Source organism: Ichthyophthirius multifiliis (genome assembly GCF_000220395.1).
Source record: "Ichthyophthirius multifiliis unplaced genomic scaffold scaff_1120509251025, whole genome shotgun sequence".
In the NCBI taxonomy this organism is placed as follows: Eukaryota; Ciliophora; class Oligohymenophorea; order Hymenostomatida; genus Ichthyophthirius; species Ichthyophthirius multifiliis.
The window spans coordinates 1-12,163 of NW_004086273.1; the positions used below are offsets into that span (position 1 = coordinate 1).

The 12,163-nt window shown below is 14.5% G+C and overlaps 2 protein-coding genes across 2 annotated transcripts, besides 26 other annotated features; both read right to left on the bottom strand. All coding sequences in view use genetic code 6, as the record gives it.

The window, feature by feature from the left end:
- The first annotated feature begins 4 nt into the window (after positions 1 to 4).
- Positions 5 to 43: a microsatellite.
- Positions 6 to 162: a microsatellite.
- Positions 13 to 111: a microsatellite.
- Positions 21 to 97: a microsatellite.
- Positions 32 to 138: a microsatellite.
- Positions 163 to 812: 650 nt separating the features above from the next.
- IMG5_130960 (hypothetical protein) lies at positions 813 to 1,184 on the bottom strand (the record flags this gene model as incomplete). Its single annotated transcript, XM_004032009.1, has 3 exons — positions 813 to 861; positions 928 to 1,120; positions 1,172 to 1,184. 3 exons carry the CDS (start codon positions 1,182 to 1,184, stop codon positions 813 to 815), a joined length of 255 nt encoding a protein of 84 aa, XP_004032057.1.
- Positions 1,185 to 1,539: 355 nt separating this feature from the next.
- Positions 1,540 to 1,625: a microsatellite.
- A 568-nt stretch (positions 1,626 to 2,193) lies between these two features.
- Positions 2,194 to 2,242: a microsatellite.
- A 153-nt stretch (positions 2,243 to 2,395) lies between these two features.
- Positions 2,396 to 2,467: a microsatellite.
- Positions 2,402 to 2,461: a microsatellite.
- A 276-nt stretch (positions 2,468 to 2,743) lies between the features above and the next one.
- IMG5_130970 (hypothetical protein) lies at positions 2,744 to 3,322 on the bottom strand (the record flags this gene model as incomplete). Its single annotated transcript, XM_004032010.1, has 1 exon — positions 2,744 to 3,322. The coding sequence occupies one exon, from the start codon at positions 3,320 to 3,322 to the stop codon at positions 2,744 to 2,746; it is 579 nt and encodes a 192-aa protein (XP_004032058.1).
- A 176-nt stretch (positions 3,323 to 3,498) lies between these two features.
- Positions 3,499 to 3,545: a microsatellite.
- Positions 3,506 to 3,542: a microsatellite.
- An 18-nt stretch (positions 3,546 to 3,563) lies between the features above and the next one.
- Positions 3,564 to 3,613: a microsatellite.
- Positions 3,567 to 3,610: a microsatellite.
- A 655-nt stretch (positions 3,614 to 4,268) lies between the features above and the next one.
- Positions 4,269 to 4,308: a microsatellite.
- Positions 4,276 to 4,306: a microsatellite.
- Positions 4,309 to 5,132: 824 nt separating the features above from the next.
- Positions 5,133 to 5,174: a microsatellite.
- A 183-nt stretch (positions 5,175 to 5,357) lies between these two features.
- Positions 5,358 to 5,418: a microsatellite.
- A 696-nt stretch (positions 5,419 to 6,114) lies between these two features.
- Positions 6,115 to 6,173: a microsatellite.
- A 778-nt stretch (positions 6,174 to 6,951) lies between these two features.
- Positions 6,952 to 6,990: a microsatellite.
- Positions 6,953 to 6,998: a microsatellite.
- Positions 6,999 to 8,474: 1,476 nt separating this feature from the next.
- Positions 8,475 to 8,535: a microsatellite.
- Positions 8,536 to 8,617: 82 nt separating this feature from the next.
- Positions 8,618 to 8,656: a microsatellite.
- A 1,098-nt stretch (positions 8,657 to 9,754) lies between these two features.
- Positions 9,755 to 9,820: a microsatellite.
- Positions 9,795 to 9,856: a microsatellite.
- A 549-nt stretch (positions 9,857 to 10,405) lies between these two features.
- Positions 10,406 to 10,444: a microsatellite.
- A 1,210-nt stretch (positions 10,445 to 11,654) lies between these two features.
- Positions 11,655 to 11,700: a microsatellite.
- Positions 11,701 to 12,163: the final 463 nt, after the last annotated feature.

Here is a 12,163-nt window from a genome sequence, read left to right on the forward strand (position 1 = left end):
AAATTAATATAAATTAATATATATATAATAATATATATTAATATATTTTAATCTATATATTTATTTATTTATATATTATATTTTTATTAATATATATAATTAAATATTTATAAATTTGAAATTATATTTATATATTTAAAAAATATAATATTATATATATATTTTAATTTATATACATAATTGTTTTTATATATTAATATTTAAATAATTTAATTATTTTAATTTTTATTATAAATAATGTTTTATATAATTTTATAATTAATTTTTTTTAATCAAAAAAAATATTTAAAAACCTATATGTAATAGTTATATCAATAGAACCTCCTGATGGTACTATTCCTTATTTAGGATGAACTTCGAAAATTTTACTCTAATTATCCCATTTGAATTCTCCTTCAGAATTACCTGAATTTGTTATTTTGAGAGTTTCTATTGCTTACATATTTGTACTTTCTTCTGAAAATTAGAATTTTACAATTTGTTTAGATAATTCTAGTTTCACTTTTTATATTTTGGCTTTGACTTAAAATTCGAATTCATGTCTATCATTAATTATGAATTTTACGTTTTATAAAAAATTATCATTTAAAACATTACTTTGAAGTTTTATTTCAAATCTTGCCATTTCACTACATGGAATTATTTAAGCTTTTTTATATGTACCAGATAATTCAGGTGCATTTGTAAATAGTTACACTTTAATAAAAATTCTTAAATCGTTTTTAATACAAAATGTTTTCGAAACTTAACTTTAGACATAAATTTCACCGAAATCTAATACTCGGGGATGAATATTTATTTTTTGTAGCATTTCACCTGTTAGCTCTGTTTAGACGTCTCTAATTTCTTTATGAGTTAAAGCTTTTTCATTAAAATATCTAAAAAAATGTCATATATTTATATAGTTTTTTTTTTTTTGTAAGTTACTTTCTAACAGGTATGTTAGGATCAGGATTAAATAATTTACCTTATTCTTCTTTTTAAGGTTCGTAAATACCAATAGGCTTTAATACAAAAAGAGAATCTTTAGTAAATGGAATTAAATCATTTGTGACTTTTAATTTAGTATCAACCATTCCTAGTTCATATTCAATATCTACAGGACAAGTTTTTCTAAAGTCTTTTTTTATTTTTTTAATATAAGATATAATAAATTAAAAAAAATTAAAACCCTTTTCTTCCATTTCATCATTTTCACTTCTTTAGAAATGAAGCCCTTTTTCTTTTAATTTTAATTCCATTTAAGTAAATCTTTATTGAACAAGTTTATCTTTTTGTTTTAAAGATCTTTAACTTCTTTATTCTCTAATCATATTTACATATTTTTATTTATTTTCTTTCATAGATTTTAATTATAAAAGATTTTCTATATTAGTCTCTTAATTATCTATACCTTTAGGTATATCTACTCGATTCTGAAAATCGTTAAAATCTAATAATTAAAACAATCTTTAATTTGAGTTTTCGTTTACAAATTTTTTTTCTAATTAAAAATCGTTAGGTTAACTTTCAGGGCCTCTTGTTCTACGCCTATAAAAAATATATATATATATATATATATATATATATATATATATATATATATATATATATATATATATATATATATATATTTAATATATATACATTTTTGTAGTTAAATCAAGTGCATTTCCGAATAATTATATAGGAATTTAATATTATCCGTTTACAAGACTAACAAATAATTTTTATTTATATTTTCCAACTGTATTTGGCATATAAGAAGCTATAAACGAACTTTTCATTCCTGGATCTAAATTGATAAAATAGGGCTCTACATTACATTAAGGTATTCTGGGAATATTAATTTATATAGATGCAATTGAATTTTTATTTTCGATTGTAAAAGTATCTTCTCTATGATCATTTACTTGGCAATCCTAAAAATCTAAAATTTATTTACTTATTCTTATACGCGGACATATTCCTCTTCCAATTAAAGAAATAAAAATAGGTTCTTCGTTTATTTTTAATTCAGTTGAAAACATATCAAAAATAGCAGTATACGTAAATTCTTCTTCTTCTTCTTTTTTTCTTTGTAATTCACCTGATAATGCAATATTTTTTGTTATAATTAAATGCTCATATCTTACTTTACTTTTGCATATAAATTATATAGGAAACTATATAAAATTAAAATATAAACATATATATATATTAATAGATACAAAAATATTTATATATTTATATATTTATATATTTATATATTTATATATTTATAAATTAACTATTTAATTTATAATACTTAAGAATATGCTTTAATAAACCCTTTATCAGGTACACATCTTATTATTTATTCCGTTTATTCTAATCCAACTTCCATAGGTGTTTATAATTATACTTTTTCATTCTTTATTTTATTTTTTTATAATATTATAGTTATATATATATATATATTATATAAATTTATATATATTTATATATATATATTTATATTATAAAATTTTAAATACAGCTACTGTATGATACCCGATTCTCATTTTAACTTTAAAATTTGAATTATTTGGTGTATTATTAACTAAGAATACTTTTATTGTTTTTTTTTCCCCGAAGAACATTTCTCCGAAATCAAAAGATGTCGAATTGCTTCCTTAATCATCTATAAAAAACTTCGAAAACTCAACAGAAGTTGCATTAACTTCTATAAATCTTTAAACATTATTTCCTTCTTAAACAACTTCTATTTTTCCCCTAAAAACTCCATTGCTTCTACTTTTGAATATCATTTTTACTTCCACTTCTTAATCTGGTAAAATCGCAAAATTACTAGGATCGCATGTAATTTCGTTAATATAATCGTATTTAAGCCTTACTTTTCCTCCTGTTTTTCCTACATTTTTAAATTAGATTTTTTTTACTACAGCATGGTCTGTTTTTACACACTCAATGTTTATAAAAGGCTCAAAAACGATATTTGCTTGAGGGAATAAGGCATGTAAGTGTACTTAAAATTCCTATTTTTTATCTTCAGTCTCATATTATATTACCATTATGTCATTTTAATCCTCTACGACATTTGAAAAGAAATAAACTTGCAGTTTAAGGGATAATCCGGCTGCTATAGAACCTTAAGTGTCATAATCAACCCGAAATTTTTTTGTTTTAGGTTATATAATTTTGATCCTCTTGGGAACTTTGCATAGATTTTTTACTATTACAGTGGTTTCGTATTATTAATTAACTTTTATATCATTAAATACTACTTCGGAAGGAATTACTTATATTTATTCGCCATTGCTTATATTTTTTAAAGTTGTTAAGTTTATTTAAGGAAGTGTTTTATGCATTGTTGATTTGCCATATGCACTCATTTAGCGAGAATATGTTTTTTGGTTTATAGTGTTTATAGTGCGATTTAATTGGAATGAATTTAATTTAGGGTCGTTTGTTTAAAATTAAATGGGTTATATGGGAAGTATTTATTGTGGAATTTTTGCGGAATTTGAACGGTGGAATTATACTTCTTTTTTCATACTTTTTATTTTTTATTTTATTTATCTTTTATTTATTTATTTATTTTTTTAAAAAAAAAAAAATTTAAATATTTTTTTTTATTTTTTTTTTTTTTTAAATTTTTTATTTTTTTTATAAAAAATTTATTCTTTAATATATATTTAGAATTAATTATGCAAAAAATTAATATTATTTTTTGTAAGTTATATTTAATTTAATAGTCTTATTAAAAATTTTAAGAATTTCATTAAACTTTAGTCAATTATGTGCATAAGATTAATTTTTATAATTAATTGTAATAATTAGTTTTAAATATTTTAATATATTAGTTTTACCAATTAGTTTATTATTATACATATATTCTATTTATTAGTCTTATAAAATAAATAAAATCAAAATTATAATTATAATTTAAATAAATAAATAAAATTTTATGGTTTATGTAGTTTTATTCATCCAATATTTAAAAAAAATAAAACTTAATAATAAAATTAATATATTAACATTCTTTAAATATGGTGGTAGTAAAATAAAGATTCGAATTCAAACGTTAATATTTCCAATATTAGTGTAAAAAAAAAAATCAGAATAAAATATGTTCAAAATACTAAAACAAATATTATTTATCAAAACAAATATACCCTATTAATAAAATTAATGAGTTAGATCTTTTTATTATTTTAAAAACACTGCGGATATATAAAATAAATTCAATAAAAATGCCTAAAATATATTTTTTAGTATTAAAGATTAAGTAATAAAAGTTATAAAAATAACAATAAAATAGGTAGAAGAAAATAAATAAAAAAACATAAAAAAATATAAAAAAATAAATAGGAATTATAAATTCAAATTATTCTAAAAATAAGAGGGTTTTATGAATTATTTAAAATAATAAATAAAAAAATGATTTATTTTAAAGTATTTTCATTATAAAAAAACACATTAAAATTCCTGAAAATAATTAAAAATGTTATTTTATATTAAAAAGTGTGTATTATCATTACTTTTTTTAAAAGAAAAAATAAAATAATATTATTATTTCAAAAGCATTGAAATCCAATAAAATGTTAGAGCAAATAAAAATTATAAATTATATAATTAATATAGAATATACACTGAATAATGGCAATAATATCTTTTTAATATAAATTTAAAAGAAAAACAGGTAGACTACTATATATACATTAGATATTTAATAATATGATTAAATACTAAATAAATCAAAGTAATAATTTTAAAATATAAAAGGGAATGAAGAATATAAAAAATAAAAGACTAGAATAAATAATCCAAGAAGAAATGCTTTTTTGTAAAATTTACGAATTGTAGTATTATAAATTGAAACATATTGTTTTAAAAAGAATTACAATATATTTATATAAAATTATAAAGGATTATTACTTAAAAGTAAATAATTAATTATGTTATTAATGAAAATATTTAAGTATTTTGCATTTTAAGATAAAGAAAAAAAGTTTTTTAATAAGAACTTTTTCAAATAGAATTTATTATATTAAACGTGAATATATAGTGAATAGAATATTAAGTAAATAAAGAAGAATTGTTTATATATATAAAAAAATATAATTATAAATAAAATATTATTTATGTACATTTTAACTAATTATTGTAAAATTAATTATTTGAAAAAAAGTAATATAATTAATATCTATTAAATAAAATTAATATTTTAAATATATTATATATTAAATTTGAGAAAAATTTATTAAAAAAAATTAATTTAATTAATCAAAGAAAAATTATTTAATTTATATATATATGTATTTATTTTTAAATATTATTTTATTTTCAAAGCTCATCATCAGAATTTTCACTTATTTTTGTATCTTCACTTTAATTTTAAAATTTTTAATTATGAAATATATATATATATATATATATATATATATATATATATATATATTATATTTATATATATATTTACCTATTATCATATACTATTTAAGAATAATTTGTTTTTTAACCATTTATTGAATTAATCCAGCCGATCAAAGAAAGAATTGCTGCAGCAATATTTATTCCTTAATATATTTTGTATCTAGAACTAAACTTACTTTTTTTTATTTAAAATATAAAATTATTAATTAAAAAAATACCTTTAAAAGAAGTCAAATTCGTTTTTTCTATATAAATAAATATTTAATATAAATATTAAGTTTAATTAAAAAATAATATAAAAAATAATACACATATAAAGATAATATAGATACAAATTCATGATTGTATATCCATATATAAAATATTATAGCATAAACTTTTTGAAAAATCAAATTTTAAAAATAATAATAAAAATACTGAAAATATTAAATAAGGATCTATTTGTATCTGATTTGTCTTAATTTACACTCGGAAGTCCATTTCTTTTGCTATACTAAACTATATATATATATATAAATTATAAACTAAAATGTCAATAAAAATTTACATCTATTATAATTAATTTTATGAACATAAAGTTATCCAAAATAATTAATTAAAGAAAAAATTTAAATAATTTAATTAATTCTTAAAGCACTATTTCCATAAGTTTTTAATAGATTTTACTCATTTTCATCAAAATAAAGTGAATAAGTATGCATAATAACTAATCCTTTTATTTTAAAAAATAGATATCTTTATATAAATATATATATATATATATATATATATATATATATATATATATATATATATATGTGTGTGTGTATTACCGACAACTAATCCTTAAATAAAAATTAATAATTTATAAATAATTGAATTAAATTCATCTATTAATTTATACATTTAAGCATCTTAATTTTCAAATGTATGTTATTATTCATTTTAATTTTTTTCTTATAAAATTTTATTCATAAACTTACTTGTTATATTTATAAATTTTCCAGTTTTTAAATCTAATTTTTTTTTTTTTATAAAAAAAAAAATAGCAAAAAATACTTTCTAAATATGTATGTTCTTATACGGGTAATTCTTTTATTAAATAATTAAATTATTCTTCTTTAAAATCAATATTAAAATCTTCTTATACTCTTTCTTCTTAAGTTATTTCTGGAAATTAAGTAATTCTATTATTTGAAATATTTCTTTTTACGGCAGTTCTTTTTTCTTTTTTGACTTTTTTTTCTTTGTTATTGGCTTTTTAATTGTCTTTATCTTTTAATTCAGATGCATTTCTTATTTAAGATAAAGGAGTTTTGATTTGACTGTTTTATTAATCTTAATTAAATTAGCTTTGGGAAATTACTTGTAAAGGTTTACGTTCGATATTATTTTTGGAAACTTAATTTTAATTTTCATTCCAAAATTGGTTTTAATTTTAATTAGTTAAATTAGATTAACTTTCTTATTAATTATTATTTAATGGTGGAAGCTTCTTTTTTCTTTTTTTATTTTTTTGTAAATATTATATTTTTTGTTTTTTGTAATTTTACAAATTAAGCATTTATTTTTAAGCTTTTGTTTTTTTTTTTTGTAATTATAATATATTTATTATATATATATAATATATATATAAATATATTAATTATTACTTTTTTTTTTTAAAAAAAATAAAAAAAATATATTTTTTATAGCCTTTTTATTTTAAACTAACTTTATAAATTGGTAAAAATTTTTCTGAAAATAATTTTTATTAAATTTATTTTAAAAGAACAAAAAATTAATATAAAGTTTGAATAAAACAAAAAAATTAAATAAATAATTTATAAAATATTTTTTTTTTTTTTTAAAAAAAAATAAAAATTATATAAAATATTTTTACTTTTATATATTTATTATAAAAGTTATATTTAATTTTTGAACAAAATATTTTATTAAAATTTTTTTGTGTATATAAAAAAAATTATAATTCATAATTTAAAATTCAAATTTTACAAATGCACCAAAAAATGTCTTTATAACTAATTTAACTATATTAAAATCAAAATATTAATTACACCAAATAATTTATATTATTTTTTTTAAAAAAAAATCTCAAAAAAATATATAAAATCTATTTGAAAAATATAATTCTCACAAAATGAAAACATCTATATAAAATAATTATTTTAATAATAATTCTTTTTATAAGAAAAAACATTCTTAATCTATATATGTAATTTAATTTATAATATTTTATAATTTATATTATAAATATAAATAAAAGGAAAGAGCAAATTAACATTTAGAAGTATTCTAAATTCATCAAAATAACTAATCTATAATTATTTAATAATTAGTAAATATAATAAGAAATCTTGAATAAAAAAACAAAGAACTTGAAAATGAAAATTATTAAATAAAATAATAAATATAAATATAAAATAATGTAATAAATTAATATATTATTTTATATAAATAAATTAAAAATAGTTAGTATAATCTCCTCTATAATAAAACTTTTTAAACACAAATTAAAAAAGTAATGACTAATTATTATTTTCTAATAAATAATATTCTCAAAAACTAAGGTCATTTAGTTAAAGTCCTATAAATTATTAAGATTCTATATTTAAATTAAGTGATATAGATATTGAATTATTCCAAAACTAAAAAAAAAAGGAAAATTCTAACGAAACATTAAAATAATAACATAGTTTATAAAACAATGAAAATAATTTAGAAAATTTGAATAATAATTCTATTACTTTCAATATTGAAATTTCTGAAAAAAACAAAAAAAGAAATTATATATTTACACCGGCAAAAATGAAATGCATTTATTAAAATTTAGGTTAGAGAAATAAATCAAATTTAGATAAAACACATAATATATACAATAAATAAATAAATAATAATATTAAAAATAGAAGTTTAACAAAAGATAAATTACTAAGTTTTATATAAAAAAATAAAATATAAAGTTGTCCTTAAAAAAAAAAAACATAGAAAAAAACTACATAATAAATTAATTATAATAAGAAAAAAAAACTATTAAAGTTTAATTTTAAAATGAAAATATTGTAAAAAATAAAGAAATTAATTTACGTGTTAATCTAAATAAATAATATTTCTGAATAATATAATATATATATATATATATATATATATTTATATTATTATATATTTATATATCTATATTTAAATTTAATTATTTTTAATATGTATTTATATAACTTAATTTATTTATTTTTTTTTCTTAATATTTGTTATATTATTTAAATTATAAATAAAATTTTTAAATATAAATATTTATAAATATTTAATATTATTATTTTATATACAAATATTTTTTTAATTTTTGTAAATAAAAAAAATCCTATTATATTTGTATAATTATATAAAATTACATAATACATATAAGCAAACTTCTTTAAATAATAATCAATTTTATTATAAAATTTAAAGTTAATTTTTTTTTATTTTTTTAATAAAATATTTTTATTACAATAAAATATTTATTGATACGTAATTTAAAATTATCAATATAAAAGAAATAGTTTTAAAAAATATAAATGATTTATAAGAAAACAAATATTGAAATAATTATATTCTAATAAAAAAAATATCATAAATAATAAATATTTATAATTTAAATATATATTTTTTTATATACGACAATTTTTATTTTTAATTTAAAAAAAAAAATATTAAAAATTAAAAGAAAGAAAAAAAGAAGAAAATATATATTATATATGTATATGTATATGTTTATGTAATTAATTATAATATATTTTTTTATATATATTTTATATATTATATATATAATCGTACTACTCTTTATATTATTTATTGAATTTTCAATTTTATTATTATTTTATAATGTTTTTTTCTTTATTTTTTTATATTCACAAGATAAATTAAGTATGTTTGTTTTCTTTTCTTAAAATATAATTTAATTTTTGTTTTTAACTTAATATTATAAATTAAATTATATATTATATCGAGTTATTCCATAACATATTGTATATATTTATATAATTATATTATTATATTTTTATACTTGATTTATTTTTTTAAAAATGAATCATTTTATTTTCTGATTTAAGAGCTATGTTTAATATTTATATGATAAAATGTTTATTATTTAAATTAAGAAAAATGATTAATAGCAAAATCGTTCATTAATATTAAAGTAATTTTTTTTTAAATAAAAAAAATAAAAATAAAATATCCAAATATAACATTTATTTTAATATATTTATATATTTTATTTTTTTCTATATAAAGATATAAATAGTTATAAATGTAAAAACATTTTCAAAATTTTATAAATGCTTATGATAATTAGAAGTTTAATATTTTAATATTAATATATTAAGTAAAAAATCTATTATAAAGAATAATATTTAAAGATTGATTATATGTATATAATTTTTTATATTTACATAATGTTTATGTATATATATATTATTTTTTATATATAAAAATTATATATAATAATTTTTTTAATTTATAAAAACATTTATTTTTATCATATATTTTAAAAATTTTATTAAATATGAAAAAATGTTTTTTAATTATATAATTATTATGAATTAATTTAAAATTTATTGTTTTGCAAATATTTTTTTAAATTAATGATTTTATTGAAATAAATCAATTAATTATTTATAAAAAAATTTGCAAATTATTTACTTTAGCAACCTTACGACCCGATAAAACATTAAAGATTTACCAGGAGATACAGGCAGCAATAAGATATTTATATATTTTTATTTAAAAAATAAATTATTTTTGCTTTTTTTTTTGCAAAATAAATATAAAAAAAGTTAAATTAATTAAATAATATATATAATATATCAATAAAAAAAATATATATAATATAAAATAATTTTAAACATAAAATATATTTATCCTCATAAAAAAGATATATTATATATAAAAAAAAATATATATAAAAAATTTTATTTTATTTTCTTAATTAAGTTTCTTAATAAAATATTTTTATAAATTACTAAAAAAGAAATATTAAAAAAAACAATATATATATTTTATAAATAATAAACAGATTTTAATATAATTATTTAATTTAAATATAACTATTTAAAATTTCTATTATATTAATAAAAAACAAATATTTATTTAATAAAAAATCATATAAATATATTAAAAACTAAAATACAATATTAATTTTAATATAATAATAAAATTTAAATGTAAATGTATAAATTAAATTAAAGAAACTAAGGAAAATTACTATATTATACAATATAATATACATATAAATGTAAAAAATAAATAATATATTTATCAAAAAAACGCTAAAAATTATAAAAATAAAACGTCTTTTAATTAAAAAAAACATTTATCAAAATATGCCCAAAAATGTAATTTTTATTTCAATAGTAAGCCAATTTTAAAAACTACATAATACAAATCTATATAATAAACTGAAATAATTTTAAACTTAATAAGATTATAATATATATATAGAAATTTCTCGTATTTTTTAAGATTATAAATACTTAAAGAATGAAAAAATGAAGATAAAAATATAAAAACTTGATTATAAAAAATGTTTTTTAATATTTTAATGGCTTTTGCGAATTATGGTACTAAAATTTAATATATATAAGGGATTAATTTGATTGTGTCTTAAATACTTTTATGATAAGATTCTAGTTAATATATATATATTAATGGATTTAAATATTTATAGATGATTCTTTTGGAAAAAAAATAAATATTCCGGATATTTTCTTAATTAATGATAAAAAAATTAAATTAATTTATATAAAAATACTAAGTCAAAAGTTTAAGAATAAATATAATATTTGAGTTTTAAAATGACAAAAAAAATTAGGAAAATTGTTTGCCATATATATTCTTTTAAGATTAAATTTTGTTTATTTTTTATTAGTTTTATTTAAGTTTATATTAATATAATAAAGCTGATATATATCCGTTAGATGGTTTTTTATTTTAATAAACTGATATAATAAATAAAATTATAATTTATTTTTTTATAATAAATTATGAGAAAGTTATGTAAATTAATGATTATAAAAAATCGTTATAATTTATTTATCGAAAATATGTGAATTTTTGATCATTTATTTTTTTTTAAAAAAAAAGAATATTCTAATTTTTTAAATTATTTTTTTATATTTAATAATTTATATATATAATAAAAAGTATAAATGTATTTTTGTATAAATTTTATATTTTAAAAAAATATTAAATAATTTTTGTTTTTTTATAATTATTTTGAAAAAAAAAAAAACAAAAAGATTCTATTTTTTATTATTTTATATTATATTAAATATATTTATAAATAAAATTAAAATATCTTTTAAAAAAAATGAATAGCTAATTTTTTAAATTTGCGAAGTAAAAAATTAATAAAAATAAATAAATAAAAAAACATAATAGGTAATGTTCAAAATTTTAGAAAAATTGCGCATTCAATAAAACTTTTGATAGTTTTAAATTTAAGAAGTTTTCGTTTCTACCTTCATATAGTTTTTCAAATTATTTGGAGTAAAAAATATATATTTTTTAATATATATACATATAATTATTTTTAATAATTATAAAAAATAGAAATAAATATGCCAATAATGAAATTACTTTTAAAAAAAATTGTATTATGAATAATATTAATTTAATATTTTGCGAAAATATATATGAACTTGGATATATATTAGACTTAGAAGAAAGTATTATTTTTCGAATATATTTAAAATATTTTTTTTATTATTATTATTATTTTTTTAACAAAAAAAGCTGAAAATACTACTGAAGATCAAATGTAGAATAATACATA